The sequence below is a fragment of the Harpia harpyja genome, chromosome 1 (genome assembly GCF_026419915.1).
Source record: "Harpia harpyja isolate bHarHar1 chromosome 1, bHarHar1 primary haplotype, whole genome shotgun sequence".
NCBI lineage: Eukaryota > Metazoa > Chordata > Aves > Accipitriformes > Accipitridae > Harpia > Harpia harpyja.
This window is the reverse complement of record NC_068940.1, coordinates 86,456,214-86,480,718: the sequence shown is the minus strand read 5'-3', so window position 1 is coordinate 86,480,718 and position 24,505 is coordinate 86,456,214. Positions and strand designations below refer to the sequence as shown.

At 35.4% G+C, this 24,505-nt stretch overlaps 1 protein-coding gene across 3 annotated transcripts in view; it reads right to left on the bottom strand.

Moving 5' to 3' along the window:
* Positions 1–654: 654 nt before the first annotated feature.
* Positions 655–24,505, bottom strand: part of STAM (signal transducing adaptor molecule) — a 39,649-nt gene continuing 15,798 nt past the window's right edge. For all 3 annotated transcript variants that reach the window (XM_052803569.1, XM_052803588.1, XM_052803579.1), the window contains exons 3-14: positions 20,466–20,541; positions 20,283–20,378; positions 19,583–19,729; positions 19,226–19,316; positions 16,023–16,215; positions 15,603–15,697; positions 14,241–14,329; positions 12,401–12,488; positions 9,711–9,765; positions 9,218–9,371; positions 7,020–7,195; positions 655–5,846 (exon numbers count right to left, since the gene is read on the bottom strand). In XM_052803569.1, coding sequence (XP_052659529.1) covers positions 5,597–5,846; positions 7,020–7,195; positions 9,218–9,371; positions 9,711–9,765; positions 12,401–12,488; positions 14,241–14,329; positions 15,603–15,697; positions 16,023–16,215; positions 19,226–19,316; positions 19,583–19,729; positions 20,283–20,378; positions 20,466–20,541 — 1,510 coding nt within the window. In that variant the 3' untranslated portion in view covers positions 655–5,596. The remainder of the gene's footprint in view (positions 5,847–7,019; positions 7,196–9,217; positions 9,372–9,710; positions 9,766–12,400; positions 12,489–14,240; positions 14,330–15,602; positions 15,698–16,022; positions 16,216–19,225; positions 19,317–19,582; positions 19,730–20,282; positions 20,379–20,465; positions 20,542–24,505) is intronic.

Below are 24,505 nucleotides of genomic sequence, written 5' to 3'. Positions count from 1 at the left end.
AGAAATGTATAAAGTTTAACATTGTTTTATGAACACAGCACATCTGTCAAGACTATCAAGTTTCAACTATGATGGTATTTTAAGCAGTAATGTAGATTCACAAACCAGGCTTCAGCCTGATCTTCAACTCATTTCACATAGATCAAACAACCAAGTTTTGTGCTACTTTGTGTTACTGTCATCAGAAATGGAATTAACTGCCAAATAACTGTGTAAATTAACTGTCACACTGCCAGTAGTATTTGCTTATTGAACTGTAAGCAAATATATACATTAGACTGTAGGGATACAGTTGTTTTCATCTGTTCTTTACTACCCCTTTAAAATATTTCTGCTGTATTTCTTACCAAAAGAAAGAGGATGTGCAGCATACTTGAAATAAGATGTACAATGTATTACTTGGATTTTAGCTGAAAGAAGTTAATGACAGATTAAAAACTTTAAAAGTAAAAATAATATAATCTATGTGTAAGCATCACACAAAAAAACCACCCCCCCCAGAACAATCAAAACCCCACCTCCACCCCACCTGAAATTTGTTGAGCTCACTACTTCTAACAGACCTTGCCTATTGCATCTCCAAGTCCTTCCAGCAAATTAAGCCCTTTTCTGATTATTCTTTCATGAAATTTACAAATTGACTTTGCAACATAATGAACTAAATACTCCAACTTTAATATTTTGCATTCATACCAAAAACAATTAACAGTTTTTACAAATAGTGTTATTTACTAAAACAATTCTTGTACAACAGTGCAGTATATCTAAATATATACATATGCCAACATCAAAGGGAGCATCAAAACAAACAAAACCAAAAATACACTTTGCTACAGTGTACGCTTTATTAAAAACAAAGCAGACTGCAGCAGGCTTTTCTTTTTCATGACAAAGACAAAAAGTATTTGGATTTCCAGAAGCACATGCAGGATAGAAGAACAGAAACTCCTACCACCTTTCTGCTAAGGTAGCAGCATGAAAAGTGAACTTCAGATCTGCAATTTTACATAGTAGCAAATGGAATGTTTTTAAACACAAACATCCTAATTTAAGAAACAAGGATTCAAAAACATACATAGTGTTTTTTACATATTGAAGCAAAAAGTTCAAATGTCAAGGCCTTGCCATGTTCTACTATGGTGTTGGATAGTATATACATGAAGGTTAATCCTCTTCATTGCAGCTGAAAATGAAAAAGGGCTAGCTGTAGTGTGGAGTTGGTCAGCTTTACTAACATTGAATAACAGAGTAAAAAATGATTCTGCCCGCTGTTAGCAACGGAGGTTTTTGTAACTTTTACTTTACCCTTTTCTTTAAAAAAAAATCTCCTCTCAGTTTTTAACTGGAAAAATTATGCTCCCTTGTTCTTCAAAACAGATACATGCATCTTCTCCAAAGGAAGCTGCAGTTGTGTAATTCAAAGTGCCATTGTAGCTGCTGTAATTAGAGATGTTCTTTTTCATTCTGTCTGTGAAATCCAGCAGACAAGGAATAAGGTAAGACCTTTACTTGTAAAGACTGCACAGATATCTTTGAAATATGAGTGAAAAATAAAGTAAGTGATATTAGAGAAAATACTAAAAAAATTGGAGAATGAGGTATTAAGCAGTTCTCCAGTCTAAATCTGATGTTCCTGCCATCTAGATGAAATCAGAGAACTATAACAGCAGCCTAGATTTGATCAGCAAAATATGTACAAGCTATTAAAAGCAAATTTATCTCCTTTGTTACATCTAAGCATTTGCAAGCTGGCAGAATTCTCTGAAGTTCTGGTTACTTAAATTCATTTCAGTCCCCTCCTCTTTAAAATGAATGAATAGTAACTGTACCATGAGGGCAATATGCTGCTCCACACCTGTTGAGAAGCATGCAGTAATTCTTGTATTTTGTTCCTTTCTACTGTTGTCTTATTGCTGTCTATATGTACTTTGGCCAGTGACGTTAAATACATGGGTACCAGTTACTAAACAGAGGTGGGTAAATATGTTGCAACTGTTCCTGCAACCGCACACTCTGGAACACACTGCCATGACATTGGTGTAGCAAATTTTGACATGCTGCCTCAGTATTTTTCCTGGGATGCTTTACAGTAAATCTTGACATCTTTGTTACGCCCACATAAATTGAGATGATACACATGGGTAAACAAGCTTTGTTTATAGAAGTGAAATGCACAGAAGGCACTTTCCAGAGTTTGCTCCAGTTCATGATAACCAAGCCACTAAAATACCCTTTCTGAAGTTAATTAACATTTTTGTATTCCTTAATGAAAGGGTTACATAACAAAGGGTTATATAAAATATTATGAAAACATTTTAGCCTTTCATTGACAATTTACATACAAAGAAACAAGACATTCAAAAATCAGGTCTTCTACTGGAATGTGAATAACATATCATTTCCAGGGATTCTTAACTTTCAAAGAGATTAACTTTCTGACACTTTATTGATTTGCTAAAAAGCTTTTCCATACAGTAGCTGTACATGTACTTTCCCCCTCTCACCCATATTTCAGTGTTCAATACCATAGTAAGACAGAACATACGTGAACTTGGTCAACACAATGCACAAACGAGGAATCTCAGAATAAATCACAGCAGAGAAGCACCAGCAATGGCATCTCCAGGTTCGTGATATCCAACCAGCAGAGAGGACAGGAATTGAAATATAATTGCTAAATTATCAGTTAGAGAGGATACAAGAGGACGAGTGAAGACATTAGTGCAATGACAGCATCTAGCAAGGTAGGAGGAGGCATCACTTTAGAGTATCTAGCACATGGGACACAACCAAGCGAGAAGACAAAATCTTTTCTGATAAATGAGAAAAATCAACATCAAGTAATACAGCTCCAAATTCAATTTAATCTGAAATGGAAAACATAGGATGCAACAGAAACGCTAAGGCTCTGAACCTAAAAATCTAATGATCTACTGCACCAACTGTGGACAATGAAAACTGATTCTAAGTCAACTAAAATTCATAATTTGTTACAGGAGATACCTTAGAGCAGTGTCTCTAATAAAAGGCATGAAGGAAAACAAAAACTGTCCATCTTTTTTTCACAGCTTTTATTATACTGAATTTATAGTGGCATTGCATTTTAGAAAGTGGTTTTTGATCATGATGAACACAAATGAAAGTTGATTTTAATTTTTTTAAAGATGGATAAATGCCAAAAATAATTAAATTGGAAAATAGAAAAATGTAAGATACACATAAGTTTTCAATGTTCAAAGGGGAAAGCAGGAACAAGCATTTCTGTGTGTTAAGGAAAGATGACTTAAAAAAATTTAAAAACAAAGACAAATTAGTAATAAAAAATATTCTTGCTGTACAGAGGTTCCATAGGCCCTTATTAGGGAACATGTGACACAACATGTGAAAACCTAAGAATACAAATAGTCAATGTCAGCTGGACTATTTTGATGCTCCAAGCTTCTCCTTGATTCAGGGCCTAAGAACTATGGAGTAAAAAGTTATTTTCACTTTTGTATAGAAATTATACACTTCTATACACATTGTTTCTCTGATTTTGGAATAAGGTACCTAAAGCATACAGAGAACACTATATAAATGATACTACACACCCTTTCTAAAGAAAATCACCTCTTCAACCTCTTAAAATGATCTATGACACAATATCTTGAATTGATTTTTTTTTTTTTTAGTATTTCCTTTCAAATTCCACACTTTTGTGATAACACCAAGTACTGAAATAATGACAGTTTGTGAGGGTGCTTAAGAATTCTAGAGAAAAAAAAAAATGTGAAAATACTAGTATCAAAACAGCCAGCTGGCTAGAACATCCCCAACTAGAACACATCATCTATGGGCATGTTTTGTAACCACCCCAGTTAGAAGTTAGGCAAAGTAGTCATCTGAAAGCATTAACAGGCAAAATACCAGTGTCTATTAAAATACTGAAACAAAGGCATGTTAGGTAACTGTGAACAGTTGCAGGAGTGTATGGGATAACTGAGGTCAGCTTATAGTACAATGTACAATTGCAACATTTAATTCCAGAAGCATCACACTAAAATATAGCACGCAAAAGCAAACAATTTCTGACATGCACACTAACAAGACTGAAAACACAGATCTGATGTTGAAGCCATCTAGGATTGCTCTAAGAGGAATTAGAGTCACTGGAAAAGATAAGAGGAAACCAGGATGCATTAATAGATTGAATACAAATGCAAAGTAACAACAGTCTTTGTACAAGAAAATGATCAAGCGTATCTAAAATACTGCCTTCCATTACTGCATTCCTTTTGCAGCACCTCAGCTACAGAAAGAAAATATCATGCCTTAAAGAGCCACCTGGCTAAGTTACTGAGAAATGCAAGGGTTTAAAAGAAGCTAATGCACATTGCTGCAGAAGAGAATTCAAAGTAACCTGAAAGTGAATGAAAATAAGATGCCTCATAAACTATTCATACTACAGAAGGGCTAAACTCAAATTGTACAACTGGAAATTGAAACAGATGTTTAAGGCAGAAGTGTTTGTGTAAGAACAGTAAACAGAACAAATTGCTAAGCAAGGCCACAAGAGATAAAATAAAGCCCTGAAGGTTTGTTCAGCAAAGTGATTTAAATGTCCATAATTCTCCATGTTCTAATTAAGAAGACTTGAATAAAGTAGTGTTATTTATGTTGTGTGTTCCAGTTAAAAACTCCATCGTTTCTCTTCCAACTTAATCCCTCTGTCTTTGGTGTAATCTCTACCAACACACATAGAATAATACAGCTCTGGTTCTCATTGTAAAAAACAACTTGGAAAAAATAAATTACATGCTTCTCATGATAAAATGCAAGGTCCTGATCTGTTGTATGGTCCCATGATATGTTTAGCAGCCTCTCAGTAGTAGTTTTAAGTTATTAATTATATCTGAAGCAGAATCATAATTTGCTGTTATCCCCCCGAATGACTTACTAGTTAACTAGTTTACTTTGGTAGATAAGCCATCTAATAGTCATGATACACTTGTGTTCAATTCAAGAAGTAATGAAACCTAGACTCAGATAAGTTTGTAAATTCATATATAGACCTTAGCTTGTAAGTGTAACCATGATATGCAGAATTACTGCTTTTCCTGCATTGGAAAAAGACATCACATCTGTCATAAAACTAGACAAAACTATGAAACATGGCTGTCAGTTCATGATTAAAATAAAATAGTAAAGTAAATTATTTTTAAACATTGTGTTAAATATATTCACATGATCACCATAGCTATACGAAATGGCCACTACTGCAATCACACACTATATGTACATAACATATATGCCACAACAGTTTGCAAGTGTTGAGTTTTCACAGACTAGCCAATTTTACCAGACATAAATAACCTTGTACCAATTTTTAGGCATTTTAAAAGGAATTAAATGTCCTAAATATATCCGTTCCTCCACAAAATTAAAAAAAAAAAAAAAAAATCCTAAAAAGTCAGTGCAAATTGAACTTGTTCACCAAGATAGATTCTTATTAAGCTGAGGATAAACAAAGTTTAAGAGATTAAAGGAAGAAACTCATAGAATTGCCAACTGCCTTTAGCAGAGGTTAAAGAAGATTAGGAATCAGAAGTCCTGGATCCTATAGCAGAGCCTTCTGTGAGTAACTATGCTGTGGTTGTTGAGGTGGCAGAGGCTGTGGTTGTTGTGGAGGTGCTTGTTGACTGCCGGCTGTTTGTGGCAGAGGTGTAGATGCTAAGTTATAGTTTGGCACCTGGGACATATTAGTTCCAGCATTCTGATAAGCAGCAACATCAACAGTAGCAGGTGGTGGACTATACACTGAAGCCTGGTTAGAGTAAGTATTTCCAGCAACAGAGCCAACCATTGCACTGGAAAAAAAAAAAAAAAAATTAAAGTTGAATTAACAAACAATTTACCAACAGAACAGCAACACTTTATTGCTTCTTCAGCTGTTCTATACATATACAAAAAAATCTCCTAACTCTGGACACCTTGCATATCTAAAATTGTAGCCAATGAATATTCCAATCAAAACTCAAACACACTTCTCAGATTTAAACACACCTAACACACCTCCCATGGATTTAAAACTAGACTGTGAATCTATACTTTGTTTTATTTTAATGTGCAAGATGGAATCCTATTTATCTTCCATTCTGCTCATGAAAAAAACAAAACCCAACTGTTTTAAATAGCAAAACAAGTCAGGTGAAGTATGCAGAAACTCACTTTTTCAATAGAGGTCTTACCACCCCAAATAAGTACCTTTGGGGGACAAAGACTAACAAATACTTTTATAATTCAAGATGCATGTCTTTCCACCTTTATAAAATAAAATTACTTTATACAGAGTGGAAAAAAAAAAAAACAACCCAAACTAATCTTCCTAAGGTCAATTCAAAACTTTTGCAATATAGGTAGCTTAGTGAAAGCTTAGCATCTTTGGGCATCTACCCAAAATAGAAAGCCACTTATAGCTCCTTTATATGGGGAAGCTGTAAAAGCTGTAGTAAGTATTCATAGCCCATTCACTTCTTTCCCAAAATGAGTGGAATTCTCCCCATGCTTCCACAGTAAGATATCTGAAGAAAGAACAATACAATATACACTATCTCAGAAATTATGCAAAGCCTGCCAGAGCAGCAGCTAACTTTTAACATACATTTAACAATGAAGATTATCTTAAAAAAAAAAAAAACAAAACAAAAAAACAGAGTTGTCAGTGATGTCTATATAATTTTCTCTAATTTTTCTTTTATATAAAAGAAATATAGATATATATAAATTATATATTTCTTATATATAAAAGTAAAAGCCAGAGAAAATTATAAAAACAACAGAAAAGTTTGAAGTTTGTCAGGAATTTTTACCAAATACACGACACCAATAAAAAGCACACTGGAAATAATTGCACTCAAGTATCTTTCAGTTGTGTTTAAAATTATTCTTCTGTAAGAAAAAAAAACCCTCCTTTAAATATTATCTGTAGTCCTTTATGTTTAAATTGATTTAAACTTGAATAGGAAAATATTTAAAATTACGTTGTGTAAGACGTCTGTGCAGGCTGACCAGGCAGTACTGAGCTGGCAGATGGAGTAACTGTGCCTTGGCTGAGAGAAGAGAGTTGTTCAGGAGGAACATTATAGCCTTGAATATGGCCCATCTGTGCACTCCCTGCCACCAAATATGCATTACTTTGAGGTTGTCCTGGATAAACCTAAGAAGTTAAATAAAGGAATATTAAAAATAAAATACAAGAAAATTTTTTATTTAATATCTGACTTTAGAACTTAAAGACAGCCTCTCAAACCTTTTATTACAGATGTTTTAACAGAAAGCAACTGACTGTCTTCCATTAAGAGTTGTAGTACAAAAAAATTACCAGATCTTCAAAGGACACTATTTACATTTCTAACTTCAGGCTCCAGTACCAAAAAGGTCAAATGGTTTACTGGAAAACTTGTATTCCAAATTTTATTTTAATGATTATCACTCATGCTAATTAAGAGCTTCTACTTTTGAATTAAAATGCTGAAGGATTTAAATCATGTAACAAATAGCAGTCCAAAGCAGAATACTTTTTGATGCCCATATAACTTTCACTAAGTAGAATTGTTAAAATGGAAAGACAATAGTGTATTATTTTCATGTCATTAGTTAACCTATCATTTCATGTAACTGTTGAGACTGCCATTGTAAAATTGTTTGAGCGGGGCAGAAAGGAAAAAGAGGTTTTAAGGAAATTTCAGTTGAAAATAAGGTAATGTTTTACAACTAAGTAAAGGAAAAGCTTGGTCTAGATGTGTCAACTATATTCTAAATCAAGACTATATTTCTAAACCTCATGCTTTTCTTCAATCATTAATTATTTGGCTTAATACAAATTACTAGAAGAAATTACCAGGTCTCATGCACAACTGAGTTCATTTAAGTTTATGATATACAGCTCTTCTATCTTAAGATCCATGAATCTCAGATGACATATTCATAGAAGGCTTATCAATATCGCAAAAAAGAATTTTAGAAGGCAGAAAAGGCACAAGACCTCCTAACTTTTCAGAACTTTATACTGGCTCATCTTCACCCCAAAATCCAGTTTCTCCCTTTAAGAATCTCCAGAAACATGCCCATTTATAAAACATTAAAATTATTTGATAGGGTCACAACATGATTGCTTATCACATATGAACGGTAGACAATGTTCCTTTTAATGGCACTGCAAAAACATACATCCTCTTCTTTAAAAGACACTGAAAGAAAGTACATACTTGTAGAAAACTAAAAGAACTAAATCTGCTTCAATGTTTATATAATACTGTGTAGGTATTAATAAGTTTGCTTGAATTTTTTTTTACTCAAAAAGCAAGTGAATTATTGAAAAAACAGTTTGAAATGTTACATATTCCTATAAACAGGAAAAGAATAAAGTAAGTGTGCATTAGACTATGGAATTAAACATTTAAATGTTTAAAAGACCTTTTAAAAATACCATAGTATATGAACAAGCCAAAAGACCTACTCAGAGATAAGTCAATTACATGGAAATGGTGCTATGAAAGAATTATAATTTTTAACTTCAGTAATTTAAATGCTAAATGCTCTCTACTGATATTTAAAAAAATGGAAACTTGATTTTAGGGTGGGGAGGGCATAATCTTAAACAGGAGTTGTACTCCTTTGGTTCTTTACTTTTTTTGACCCACTACGCAAAGCCCTGGCAGCTTTAATTTTTAATTTTATGTGCAAGTCAAAGCACAGAATAGGTTTTTTCCTTGATCAAAAAGACCTGAACAGAAAAGAACTAGAAGCGTTAAAAGCTACAAAAGGAGAATATCCAAAGCTTGCAGCTGAAAACAAACAATATTTATTTTTACGTCCTGTGTTGAGAGAAAACACTGCTCTTTCATTTGAGATTATCTCTGAGGGAGCAAGATAATTTTAACCTAGCATTAAGGTAACAAAGATCATAAAAAGAGGTTTCCAACTCAGGTGGGAACAGAAAGGCAGAATAGGAAATAAATTATTAATTGCAATCAACATGCTCCACCACACTTTATATATCAGTATATATTTATTTTAGTAATGGAGAGAAGTATACTGTAAAAAAAATATTTGAGCAAGCTTTGTAAAAAAATTAGCTCATGTGAAAAACTGCTTATCACTAATAATTTATAAGAAATCAACCATAGCTCAGTATGTACTTGATAATGTCAATGGCTATTAAACGTTACATACATACCTGAGAGCCAGAAACACCAGATGACTGCATATAATACTGTTGGTTTTGTAGTTTTGCATACATGGAATACATTGGGTCTTCATTCATCAATTTGTTATACAAAGAAAGAGCCTCCATTGCTTTAACATTGAGCTCTGAAAGTTCTGAGTGTTTCCTAGAAAACATATTTTACAGCTTATTCTACAATTTAGATAACTTCAGTACAGAACAGAAAATACAGGGAAACTTTCATGACGTGTGATAAGCAACATATTCTTACTGCTTGTGAAGTGATGCCTGATGACTGCCAGAATGTCAAATGGTACAATACTATAAAATGTTATGTGACTAGGGAAAAAAACCTTGAGACCTTCTCCCAGATGAGAAGCTACTAATAAACACACCTGTTTTCTTTGCCAGTATTCACAGAAATTATTAAGATATCATTAAGTGACAACACTGGTATTTCTAAGGATGAATCTTAATTTGAGTCAAAATATTTGACTTTTTTTACCTGTCTATATCTTCCAACTTTTCATCTATGAGAGGTCCCATCTGGTGGCACATTGCTAGAATAGAAAGACATTAAAATATATCGGAGTAATAAAGATTTCCATACTGCAAGTCAGAAAGCAGCTTTAAAAAAAAAATTATCAGACTGAAATGTGTAGATGCTAGTTCAATTTTTTTTTTAAATCATTACTATAATCTATGCCAAAAAAGTTATAGTAACAGAGGTAGCATCATAAACAATTTAAGAACGAGATCCAGCTGAAGTTTTCAGTAGTGGTACAATTTTAAAAGTACATTTTAAAAAGAAAATAAAAATTCAGCAAAACAAAACACATTTAACATCCAGGGCGTGTAAAGCTGAAGCTATTTTGCATAAAAAAAGTTCAGGTAAATCTGAAAGGTGCTCTCTTCTTCAAAGAAGAAAATTTGCCACTGCAACCTAGATCATGTGCTCAACTAACATTACCACAAAAAGACTATTTAGGAAAACAATGAAGGGGAAAACAGGTTGCAATGATTCAGATCATCTGCACATCAAAGACACTAATAGCACATTGCTATCTCACTCTTCAAACCACTAACATGCAAAAACCAACACAGAAACTTCTCAGAGAAAGAATGGAAAAGTAATAAAATAAACAAAAATGCACCCCCCCCCCCCCAACTTCCAGCACAACGGCATGGGGTTCATGTAACTGCCAAGCAAGCCACAGTTAACTAACAGAAGGATGGAGTTTGTCAAACGTAAAATAAACGGACAAGGAAGCTGAAAGGGCATACTACAGTCTAACCCTACTCCAGAATGCAAAATGTGCCCACTTATCCAAGCAATAAACTATTTACTAATCAAGAGATGTGTTTAATCCCAAGAACGACTGAACATTCAAACCGAGAGATGAGACAAAAAGATTAAGCCATCAAAGATGACCTAAATGCATTATAAGCAGTTCTGGAACACTGTCTTCACTCCTAGTTTTCCCAAATTTGAGATGCAGAATGTCCTGAAAGCCTCTGGGCCATGATGGGTTAAAGGGCATCACTGATGTGTTGTTCCTTGAAGGCAACTGCAGGTGAAAGAGGATTTGCATGAAAGGCACCCATCTGCTTCTTTGAACCTGGGATCAGTAACACATTGGCAGAAATGCTGGGAAAAGATGTAAAACCTGGTGTAAGTTCTGCCTATTTTTATGTATAACACAGTGTCGTAAAAGGCATGACAAGGATTGTTTAGATGTCTGTACGCTAACATGACAACTGCACTGCTGCCAACCACAAATCCTGGGCTCCTGCTACTGTTGGGATGAGCTCTCCAATTTAAAGACATTTGTGACTGGACATCTGGATGGCAGAAGAAAATGAAGTGGTTTTTTGTCAAATGTTGATCAGCACCTTCCACCACTGGTAGGAACCCAAGATCCAACACACATCTGTAACAAAATTCCCAGAACCTATGCCAAAAATACCAGCCACCCAAAGCCTGCCTGAGCGTAAAGGAAGTATGGTCTTGAATATGGCACTGTAGAACTACACGCAGCCATATGTTTGGCAAGCGCTCTTGTAGGTAGCTGGGGAGCGATCATTTGACTACACTGCAGCTTTCAGATTCTAGGAGCAGTCTCACAGTTTAATATAAAATTCAGCATTGTTCTAATGATCTCGCAATGCATTTTGAAAGGACATCCTAATGTAAGGCGTATCTGGAGGTTCATTGACAAGCATACCTTTAATTTCTTTGCCTCTGTCCTGGACCCAATATAGGCAATCCGCTTCTTAGACAACAGCCTCTATAACTATATTTGGTACTTGAAAGAACAAAACCATTCATGTTTCTTTTTACCCCTCTTTAGCTTTAGTGGAACTAGAATACATGCAGACATGACACTGATGTGCAGTTCCTATAACAGGATTCATTTACAGGTATGATGAACCAGACTGGTGTGGAAAGATGGGAGATATCCAAAAACTTACAAGCTTATGCACTTTTTCCTAATTAACTTCTAGATAGATCTGGAATCTGCCATTTTCTTAAAGGCTAGTCCTATCTGAATCAATTTAAGCCAATGTTCTATCTCATAATGGGTAAGTTTCTTTACTTCCTTCTCCAAAGTTCCCTTCCAAAAATTTTGCTGCATCTATCAACCTAGGTAGAATGGCCTATAATGCCTCTTTGAAGAGGTAGTCTGATTAATTTGAGTGTAAAGGACTAGTCTAATTTGTAGTGCTCTATAAGGTATTCATTAATATTAAAGTCCTATAGAAATACGCATACAAGTGAAAGCATGTGGGACACCCACAGGTCTACTCTAAGCCTCAGTAGTATTTCTGCTTCCTCTCATGGAATTTTCCTTACACTCCTTTTGCAACTCATGCTGTGCTACTCTATGAAGGAAAAAAAAACCTGATGAATAAGATTGAATTAAGTATTCCTGGGTCTTGAAAAGGAAAAGAATATGGAATATAGTTTACTTGACAGAGGAGTGGGCTTGTTTTAAGTTAAAATTTTGCATTTTGGTCTCTTAGATGTGGGAAACAGGAAGTGAGAAGATAATTACGGCTCAGGCACTTTCCTCAGGCATGCTTGTGGTGTGCACATGAAGCTGAAGTAGTTTCAGCTTAGTTTCAATTTGGTTTGATACAGGTAAATACTACAGAGGAAAACAACAACAAAAAAAATCCATGAGATTTTCTTACCCTCAAGATGAAGCAATTCTGGGAGGTCTGGCTGGTCATCAGATGGATCCGCACTTTGTAACATCTGCAAGAGTTGGTCCATTTTATCCTAGAACACAATTGGTATAATTAGGGCATATGTGATGTAGGGGGAAGCATTAACACTTTTGGCCTAGTAAATTAAAGCAGCTATTTACAACAGCCATTTGGATCTCTTGGGACTTGGAAATCATCTAGACTAACTTTAAGAAAATACAAATCATACATGCTACTTTACAGGAACAAAGATGCTTGAACAAAGAAGAGCCAAATGATAAAAATTATTAGTAGTAACAAGTGGAACATGCAGAATACCCCTTTATCCCTGAAAGTCCTTCTAAACAGTATTTTTTAAGTAGTTTCTATTTTTCCATTCTAGTTATTACATATGCAATACTACCACCTAGTGGGATTAGTGCAAATGTTTTGACAGAAAACATCAAGAGAGTACTTTAAAAAGAAATGGGTACTTGTGGTGGTGCAGTGACAGTACTTAAAAACTAAACTCACTGAAAAACGACCCTGCATTTTGTGAGTGTATGAGGCCTATCAGCACATGAGCAATGTCATTACTAATGTACATGAAAGGGTTTTTTTAAGACGATGTTTGGAGGGGTTGCATGGTTGACTTCAGAATAAGTCATCCTTGATTAACTAGTTGAAGTGTAACCTATTTATAAAAATAGCAAAGGGTAGAAAATTAACAGACATAAACTCTTTGAAAAGTATGTCTTGGAGTGAACTATATTGCTTAACCAAACATTACATGTAAATGATTAAAATTCACTTTTTAGCTGAGTGCTATAAAATAAATAGCCTTTAACAGGCCAGAGTTATATAGGTTGTATCAAAGTGGAAACTAACACCATGTTTTTTCCTCCTTAACCCCAGGACAGGCAGGAAGAAGCCAAATGAACTACTTCCTTAAAAATTATACTATGGTAATTTTAAAAACAAAACAAGACACTAAAACATAATGCAACGTGGAATCACAGAAGACAAAAGCTGGAAGGCACCTCAAGGCAGGCCTGAGATAAGCTATTTCAGCAGATTACAAACTAATATCTCTTGGGAGGAAGAGTATTTGAGGCAGGAGTTAAACAAGACTTTAGGAAGGCAGTGACTGATTATTCATTTCAAAAAAAACAGTGACAGAACCCTAGTTGAGAAAGAACTAGAAGGTCACGAGAGAGAAAGGGAAAAATTCTCAAGAGAAAAATTCTAAGCCCTCTGGAAGGGAGAGGGGAAAAAAGAAAAAAAAAAAAAAAGAGGCAGGGGAAAAACATCCTGGGCTGAGAGCTCCTGGGAACCTTGCAGAATCACTGCGGTGAGATTGTGCGAATCTTACTAAATATTACTTACAGAGCAACAAAAAGCTTACAGTTTTCAGAGAAGGAAAGAGATCTTTCAGACTGGGGGAAGACAGTGGTGGTTATACTGGAAATAAATCTAAGACAGCATTCAAGATGAGTATCTCTGAGGTATCCTGAAGTACTTAAAGCAAAACTTGAAAGCAAATGCATCACTCCACACCAAGCTTCTAGTTTGGAGGTGAACAGCTGTACAATCCTGGAGTAGGGCCCTAAATGGAATGCAGTTTCCAAATTCAGTTTCAGAAATTCCTAATAACTTCAAAATACATGAACAAATTAGAATACTGCAGATTTTTTTAATTTTAATTAAATCAACTTTCCCTTCCCATTCTCTTTTGATTATGTTCTCTTGATATTTCAAGTTATTTTTTAAGTACAGGATGAAAGGGTTAAACATTACATATTTAAAGGTACCAGCAGTTGAAAATCAACACTTTTATCATGCTTACTTCATCAATATAAACTGGTTCAGGCTCAGGTTCTATTGTCTCTACTTGAACTTCATCACTGAACTGCACTGTTTTCTTCTCAACTTTCACTGTAAGATAAACAGGCAGATTTTATTTGATAAAATAAAAATGAACAAAATAATGACATAAATGGTTATACAGCTAGCATGTTGCCTAAGTTCTCTGCATTTGAAACATCTACTGTGAAAATTTTAAAAATTAATATTTTGTTGACATTTGAAGGCCAAAAACATCTCCATAGACTTAAACAATTTTCTTAAATCTGTAAATTGCACAAAAAAAGACAGTAGTTCACACAAGGTCAATAGAAACACATTTTAGCAGTAAACGTCTTTATCGTAGTCTCCCTGCACTTAACATACTTATTCATAAGTCATCAAGAAAACAGGCTAAGAGAGGGTGGTTGGAAGAAATAGGGCTAATGAGTCAGATTTAAGAGAAAACTGGTAAAATCATCTATGACAAACCAGAGCCTTCTTTTGTCCAGAGCAAAGTATAGAATCAAAAGTTCTCAAATTTTGCTATCCCTTCTCCATTAAATAGTACCCGCAAAAGCTTCTCACTCTTCTGTAGTGGAGGCCACAACAAAAAACCTGCCAAATACTACTCTTATCACACTACTCTTATCAGTTAGTCTTAACATAGAACAGATGACTCCTACGGCATGTAATTCTGCTGACCTTCTCATACCTTTAGCACACTCATATTGAGATCATGGCAGATTGATCTTGCAAACCCATCAGGTTTACAGAAATCAGTTCTAGAATCTTAGAACCTTGTCTAATATTTAATATTTTTATTAAATATTTAGAGTAGGTTAGACTGGTATAAATAGATACAAGATAACCAGTATGCAGAAAAAAAAGCTCCTTCCATTATGCACACATACATACCTACAGTATGTAGGTTTCTTGAATTGTTTGAACAGTGGTAATCTGTCTCTGACTCCTATCTACCATGGGGTCTTCAGTTTTCCCTTGATTAGATATGTACCATTGCAACCACGCAAAAAGGCAATTTGGAAAAAAACTGCTGCTGCATTTATCTAGGTGTCAGTGGAGTTCTTAAATGAGTCTTAAAGAAACTACTGACAAAGCCAGCAGCATACAGCATCATATTTTTCAGCAGATGCCAGCTTGGGCAACCTTGGTCTGACACAAAGATATGACTGTTGTTTGTGAGAGCACAGCAAGGGCTGCTCAGTTTTACTTCAAGCATCACATTAACTTGCAACTGAACTCTATCACAAGGGAAAGGAAATAGGGAAAGTAAATCACGACAGAAATATCTCTTGGGCCATGGTAAGGCTTAACATACATACATAAATGTAATGTTACTTACTCATTTCTGGCTCAGCAGAAAGATCAGCTGTTACAAAATTAGATGGAAACAATCCTATACCCTGATGAGTTTCACCTTTCCACCAATTTGGATCACTGAAGATAAAAAAATAATTAAAAATCCCATACATTAAAAAACCCATACTCACATGGAGTTTTCCTAAGAATTACACCGTACAAGGCATTTATATTACTTGTACATAAATACAATTTTTATATACACAGAAATAGTTGTACAAGAATCTTCATGCAACTACATTTGTATGTAAAAATTCTAGGAGATAACTAAATAAAGTATTTAATACGTAAATATATTTTATTGCAATTGTATTCCAATGTATGCTTCTACATAGAATATTGATTATTCCCGATTGATTTTTACAGTCTAATACACTTCTAGTAGGCATTCTATATAAATTACCTGTCATCAAGGATAGTTATAAGTTCTCCAGCTTTAAAAGTTAATTCGTTGTCTTCAGCAGCCTCAAAATCATAGATTGCACGAACCTTTCGGCCCTCATGTTTGTGATTTGTTAAAAGGCTTGAGGTGCTCGGATACAAACTGGAAAGTGTTGTTTGCTGTTGCCTTTGTTCTTTTAGTGACAGTTCAATAGCTACAAAAGAAGAGTTATTCACGTGAAAATTCCCTGTAAAAATGGATTAAATGATATGAAAAATTTAACTCTGTGAAAATTTTTAGTATAATTCCATTCCTGTTGCATCATAATCAACTTCTGCCTCTCACTTAGAAATAATGGTAAAAAAACCAAAAAGATGTTTTACAACTAGAGAGCACAATTCTGCCCATAGATTTACTGAGGCTTTCAACACAGACAGGATGAATAAATAGCACTTAAGCACAAACAGGATAACTCAGTGAAGTCATGCATTTTTTATTATTATATTATTGTTATTACCTTGAACTGATGTAAAGTATTTACGTTCTTACTAGCATATACATGATGTTGAACTTTTCCAGATCGCTTGAAACATTAAAAAGATACAGCTGTTCAGGTTCACACTGTTTCTCTGTTAGATCAGGAGTCTTTAGCCTGGATTCACAGAATCAGAGAATCGCACAGATTGGTTGAGGTTGGAAGACCCCTCTGGAGGTCATCTTGTCCAATCCCCTACACAAGCGGGGTCACCTAGAGCTGGCTGCCCAGGACTATGTCTAGACAGTTTTGAATATCTCCAAGGATAGACACTCCACAGCCTCCCTGGGCAACCTGTGCCAGTGCTCAGTCACCCTCACAGTAAAAAAGTGCCTCCTTAATTCATAATTAAGAAAAATATTTTTGCTTAGACAAGCAAAATTTTGTCCATTCCTTTTTGCCCTGTGGTGGGTTGGCCCTGGCTGGACGCCAGGTGCCCACCAAAGCCATTCTATCACTCCCCTCTTCTCAGTTGGACAGGGGAGAGAAAATATAACAAAGGGCTTGTGGGTCGAGATGAGGACAGGAGAGATCACCCACCAATTACTGTCACGGGCAAAACAGACTCAGCTTGGGGAAAATTAACTCCATTTATTACCAATCAACCAGAGTAGGGTAATGAGAAATAAACCCAAAACTCAAAACACCTTCCCTCCACCCCTCCCTTCTTCTCAGGCAAAACTTCACTCCTGAATTCTCCACCTACCCCCCAGCAGCACAGGGGGACAGGGAATGGAGTTTACGGTCAGTTCATCACACGTTATCTCTGCTGCTTCATCCTCTTCAGGGGCAGGACTCATCACACTCTTCCCCTGCTCCAGTGTGGAGTCCCTCCCACGGGAGACAGTCCTCCACAAACTTCTCCAACGTGGGTCCTTCCCACAGGCTGCAGTTCTTCATGAACTGCTCCAGCATGGGTCCCTTCCACAGTGTGCAGTCCTTCAGGAGCACACTGCTCCAGCGTGGGCCCCCCACGGGGTCACAAGTCCTGCCAGAAAACCTGCTCCGTGGGCTCCTCTCTCCACAGATCCGCAGGTCCTGCCAGCAGCCTGCTCCAGCACGGGCTTCCCACGGGGTCACAGCCTCCTTCGGGCATCCGCCTGCTCCAGCGTGGGGTCCTCACCAGGCTGCAGGTGGATATCTGCTCCACTGTGGACCTCCCTGGGCTGCAGGGGGACAGCCTGCCTCACCGTGGTCTTCCCCACAGGCTGCAGGGGAATCTCTGCTCCAGCACCTGGAGGACCTCCTCCCCCTCCTTCTTCACTGACCTTGGGGTCTGCAGGGTTGTTTCTCTTACATGTTCTCACTCCTCTCTCCGGCTGCCGTTTCTGTGTACCCCACAACTTTTTTTCCTTCTTAAATGTGTTATCACAGAGTTACTACCACTGTCACTGATTGGCTTGGCCTTGGCTGGCAGCAGGTCCGTCTTAGAGCCGGCTGGCACTGGCTCTGTCAGACACAGGGGAAGCTTCCAGCAGCTTCTCACTGAAGCCACCCCTGTAATCCCCCCCCCCCCGCTACCAAACCTTGCCACACAAACCCAATACATCCCCCTATCATTCCTTGAATAATTTTACATTTCTTGGTCATTTTCAATTAAACTTGACTGAGCAGAAAGGTTTCACTCATATTAAACTCCTCCAAGTTTGTGAAAAGAATGATCATGTTTAAGAAGGGACAGAGCTGGACACAAAAAACAAGAGAACTTTAGAGAACCCATGCAGAATATGAACCTTTGAGACACAGATCCCTTTAGAAGTAGACTTTGGTGGGTCAACTGTTGAAGAAACCATTAGTAACATATACAGATTGGCTAATGGCGATTTAAATAAATCAATGTTATCATAGATAATGGATAAACAAAAAAAATTCTATCAAAGATGAGAAACTGCAAACATCCACCAACTACTAGTGCAAGAACTTCACTTTTATAGTGAATAGTCAGCTACAACTTTAAGCCCAAAGCCATACTACATACAAGGGCTAACATTTGATGCCTTTACATTGCTGAAGTTTCACCTCAAAAAACAGTGTCTAGACCATAAAGATCAAACCACTCTAAGAATAACTCTTCACACATCTGGTATAGGATCATTAAATGACCTTTAAATATGCTTTAGTATAACAGTAAATCAGAAGAAACCATCCTAGTTTTGTTAACTGGGACTGCAGTGAGATATTTAACAGCCACTCAGGCTTACAGCAATCAAAGACCTAAAGTATACTACAGAAGCAGTATTCAAAAGAATAAAAGTTTAAAGTAGTATACTCAAAATACTTTACGTACAACTTATACTACAATCCTTATTTTCTCCCTCCATCAAATGTTTAAATTGCAAATGAATGTGCTTCACTTGCCCCAGGAAGAGGGAAAATCCAACTGCAGTACTTGTATCAAATATTTCCATAGTGGAGCATGTCCTTAACATAAGATTTTGCAGATTTTTTACTGTGTTGTTTCCATTTGGCAAGGGAAAAAAAGTAAAAATCAGGAATTTTTCACATTTTTTACCCATAGAATAGTTTTAATCTCTAACCCTCCAGGAATGGTACAAAAAGAAAGGAATAGTAATCATAACCACAGTCCATAAATATACTATTCACATAGAGGAAGGAAGAAAAGCATTTGTTCCTGCTTTATTTGATATTTACCAATATATTCATCAGGTCAGCAAGTAAATGCACTCACCTTTAGCTAAATCCTCCTCTTCCTTTTTGTTGGCTGCTGTACCAGGATCTTTGGCAACTAGAGCAGGACTTGCTTTTGCCTGTTCAGCAGCCTAGCCAAAAGTGAAAGATGTAAAAATGAAATCAACAAGAAACTGACAATTCATTAAGCTCACCATTTTGATTTGTATTCATCTGCAATATAAAAATCTAAAGCAGAGCATTTCACCCCTCAAAGGAATGTTTTATTAAGACAAAAGAGATGTCACTTTGTTTGCCAAATATATTATAGAATTCAAAACTACAACTGTAAAATACAGAACTGAGGATAAAAAGAATTTGTTTTACCCTTTAAGAACAACCACAAAATTTAATATACCTGTGAACCAATAGCTGGAAAAGTAACTCCTTGCTCCTTAAGATTTTTTATCATAGCAGATATTAAACTAAGCTGTGGGTCATTCTTGAATTCATCAGTCCATTCCACCATAAGGGCTTTCAGCTTTTCACAAACTTTTGGATGACCCTGCAAGAATAGTCAAAACTAGTTAAATAATGTAGGAATCTGTTCTTAATTCCTTAATTTAAAATAATTTCATGTTACTGTCAATATAAACTATATAGACACTTTATTGTTAAGTCAAGTGTATGAGTGAGGGATATTTTTATTAGAAAGGGAGAATAGTACACCAGCATTTCATTTGTACTAGTACAATAGGTACTAGACCCAAAATAAAGTAAAACAAGGTTATATAAAAGCCCTGTATTATCTGCATTTGCCTACCTCTGTATTTAGTGTTTCATTGCTGTAATTTAACGTGAAAATGAATTTGTACATTTATAAATTAACACACGACACCCCACCTCCCTCAAACAGAAGACATAAGTAACTCTAGTGTGAAGTGGCATTCAGGAAGTTCTTTCTCACAGCCACAGTCTTCCCAGTAATCTTGTATCCTTCCCCCTGCCACCAGATTTCCAGTCTTCCAAAAGCAGATTCCATTCCACTTTCAGATTACCTCAATTCTCTGTCTGATTTCACTTTTCTATGAATTGTATAAATCAATGCAATACATTACCTTATTCAACACATTGCTTACTTCACTGGCAAAATCTCTTGAACAGACTTCTAAATGAAAGATTTTACCACAGTTTGAAACACATGCTCCTAGAAGCTAAAGAAAGAAAGATTAAAACTCAGAGAAGATTTTTTGCAATATAACTTTTCAGGAAGGAAAAGCACTACATTAAAAAGAACCTACTGTTAATGCTTGCATAGCAACATGCGGATCTTTATGGTTCACTCTCTTCATAATAGAACGGAGACAGTCCTTAGGCCTAAAAACACAAGATAGATTTTAAAAAATGTAATGGAATGAACATTTCCTATTGCACACATGACAATGCATGACAATGCTGACAGCAAGCTCTCCTAAACACATTCAGTAAATTATTTAGTAGCTTATAAGTGCAACATCAAAAAAAAAAAAAATTAACACCATTAACAGTTGTAGCCACTTCTATCTGTAGGATTGCTAGCTTGCTTAGTTATCAAAACCTCCCAGTAAGTTACATTACCTTTGTAGTTAGAGATTACTGTAAATACTCCAGAAATGCACAAAATCCCTTACAATTAGAGAACTGTAATTCTCTGTAGTCCATGCACCTACTCCTCCGTATTTCACATACCTATGTAACAACATTTGCTTACATACTGATTACCAACACCCTTTTGCTACTTTTTTTTTTTACATTATCACCACTACGTTCCTCAGAGTCTCTTTTAATCTACCGAATAACATTTATAAAGATATGCAATGAACCAACAAGTGCTAAAAAATTTTTAGACATTCTACATCAAAGTTTCAAAACAATTAAATACAGAATTCAAGTTTTACTTATGCTGTGGTAGATAGAAATAATATGAAAAGGAAATTTAAGAAAGAATTTGAACGGGAGTTTCAGACACAGTTTTGCATATTAAAATCTGTGTGACTTTCTGTTATTTTGTTCTGTTTTTAAACGTGGTGGAAGGCTGAGCAAGGCTGGGGTAGGAATTATCATGGGCGTACAAGCATTATCTGTTGAATAGCCCTGAAAAGATAACCCTGAAAGAGGGCAAGTAGGGAAAGAAGAAAAGAGAAGGTAAATTTAAACTAAGAGATTTTATGCATTTCTGGAGTATTTATAGTAACTTTTTTTTGGTTTTGGAAGCAAAATTATTTTTCTATTGAACTGATATCCAAGAACTAACATGAAACTTAGGTATAAGTTACACCACTGCTTGGCTATACTATATTTGGCAGTGTCTACATTTTACAGAAATGTCCACCTCATGTTTAGTAGTACTAATTATAGAAAATGCTGTCACACAGCAAGACTACATATCACTCAGTGTATACCTTCATATAACCAATTATTACAAATGAAGGCTATAAGGCAAGCACTGCCTTTTATCTTTTAATTATCCAAGACTTCTCATATGTTCACTTTAATTGAGAAAGAATACATGCGAAAATTTTCAGAAATAACTGCTTTTTTTAACAATTAATTTATGAGTAGGACTATCAATGTGATATGAGCACAAGCACAAAAAAGTGCATGTCCATTAATTATTAAGACAGTATTTATAAAGGCAGGGTGCAGGATCAAGAGCTTAGCAGTTCAGGAACAGGACCATTAGCCTAAGATTTTTTTATTGAGGAATCCAAAGTCTTATTAAAAAGTAATAAAGTAACAAGAAAGCCTCAAGCCAAATGAACTTCCATATGTGTCAAGAACAATTTTGAAAAGGTAAAAAAAAAAACCAACAAAAAACAAACCCCACAAGAAACCCCTCAGTAATTCATAAAAATGCTTTAAAAAAATTTTAAAAAAATCTACTTGCTCATATATTTAACAGAAACAATCAATATTTGAGTGTTAATGTTTCAACATGCTCAAATGTTTAAAAAAATCTTTTGATTACATCTACACCAAAAAATAAATCCAGGATTACCAATGTTTAGTCACACAGACCAAGAATCCCTATTCTAGACAGAACTGTAATCCTTATTTTTACTTCAAATTAATTCATCATACAATTTAGTTTGTAAATTATGAGAAGCACTATGCAGAAATCAGAGGGAAAGCACACACCCTATGAGAACAGAATTCTATCTATTTATTAGGCATCTCTCCAGACCGTGCTATACAAATATTGGGCTGCAGTTCTGCTCCAATGATTCTACAATCAAAATTTCAGAGGCAGCACGGTAAGTGGGAATAACAAATCAGTAGGGGGAAAATAGGGCAAGATACAATTGAAGCTATGGTATTATATACTAATATATCCAGAAAACATTCACAATAAATTTCAGTTTTAGAAAGTAAAAAAAAAAAAAAAGTATCATATTTTATTTAACAAAGACAAAATTGACAGCAATTGGAATCTAAAATACTACTTTGCATAAAACATATCACATATTTTCAGGAATTTATTATTCATGTACAGATGTACAGTCTAAGGTAACTGACTGTGGGGCTTGTCAAGACTACACAGGTGACTCAATTTTCCTCCTTGCTCCTTTAGAAACAAGCTAGTCAAAGAGCTTCCCGGTCAGCCTGTTAGACATACACTGCAATGACTATGTAAAATGCTATTGAGATTAGGTAACTTGAGGGGAAAAAAAAAAAATATATAAGGTAGTTTGGAAGACTATCAACTAAGCAATTTTACTGTTCTCTCTTGTATGAACAGGCACAAAAACAACCAAAGAAGAATCAGCTTACCAGAATACTGACTCACTGAGGCAGTGATTAATCCATAAGGAATCAGCACAAAGTTAGGCAAGCAGCAATGTAGACAAACCATTTCTCAATGACAATTTTTCAATAGCCACCCCCAATAGAGAGTGCTGCAATGAACATTTCTATTTTCTCAACCATTGGTGCATTCTCCCAGTCACTGACTTCATTTTTTTTCAGCTGTCGTTTTTATTAAGTAACTTTTCTGGAGAAAAACTGAAGTTGTGATAGTTTCAGATGTAAAGACTGATATGTCTCATTAAGTTAATACAAAAGGTACAACCATCTCAAAGCCAAATGCAAACAGAATTAGACTTAGGAACTGGTTAGCACTGAACTGACGGAGGAAAGGGGGGTGCTTCATGCTAAAATATACCATATGTGGACTTTAGTTTTCCCCTTTATTCTGCTTAATACATCATTCAAATTTTATAATGTTATTTTACTCAGAGCTGATAAACTATAGATTCACTTGTGTAAGCATTTTCATTGCAGAAAACCAACACTATGCAAAAATCTATACCTTTCCTGTAGTCAGATGATTTAAAATGCCAGTCAAATATGATAAAAGTTTCTAAAATAAACAAGTTTTCAATAATGCTGTATAAAAACAGCAAAAAAGATTGCCTCTAATGGCAAAATCTTTGTTTTATTCATGTTTCCATGTTGAAAAGGCAACTTGCTCACTGAACTACCAATATTCCCCAAAAAAGGGGTGCAAACAATGTAATATGCAACTGCTGAGCCGTATGAGTTCCTAAAACAAATTCAGAGATTAAAAAAATGTGTTGATTGTCTCATAGACAAATTTTAGATCATCTTAAGAACCTGGTATGCAAAACATGCAGGAAGTATCAAGTCAATTCCACCCTACATATGGCAATACTTTATATATGCTATTGTAAACAGGCATGTTACTAAAAACATTACTGAATTTACTCTTTCCAGTGTTTTCTATGAAAATTCTGGCATCAACTCTAATAAATTAGATTTTGAAATTCACAAAAAAAAAAAAAGAGAGACTAGTCAAAGAGAGAGATTCAGTGGAATTCTAACTTGCTAAAACCTGTTTTAGTTGGTAGGATTAAGGGAAGAAAGGTACAATTTTTAGCTATTGGTGATTCTCTGTATCCATGGTATTGCAATGTAAAAATTAACAGTAGCAATTCTGTTCCTGAATCGTAGCTAATTTATCTTAAGAGAAAATGTAGCACCTTTGTAGCATAAAAGGTTTCCAACAATTAGTCTGAGTACAAACAATTTGTTGGCAGACTTAATTGAGACAATGTGCCATGTAACACCGTGGGACAAAAAACTGCCACTTAATGAAGAACAGTCCTTCTAGTCTACTGTGGCTTCAGGTGTAAGATGATCTACATCTAAAATGCTGCAGGCATGCAATGGAGCTTACAGACTGGTACAAAGAAAACCCATAAATCAGAGATTTTATAATCTAAATTTCTGCCAAGAATAGTAACAGACAGCTTGTATTGGACCAGAATTGGTTAAAAGATTA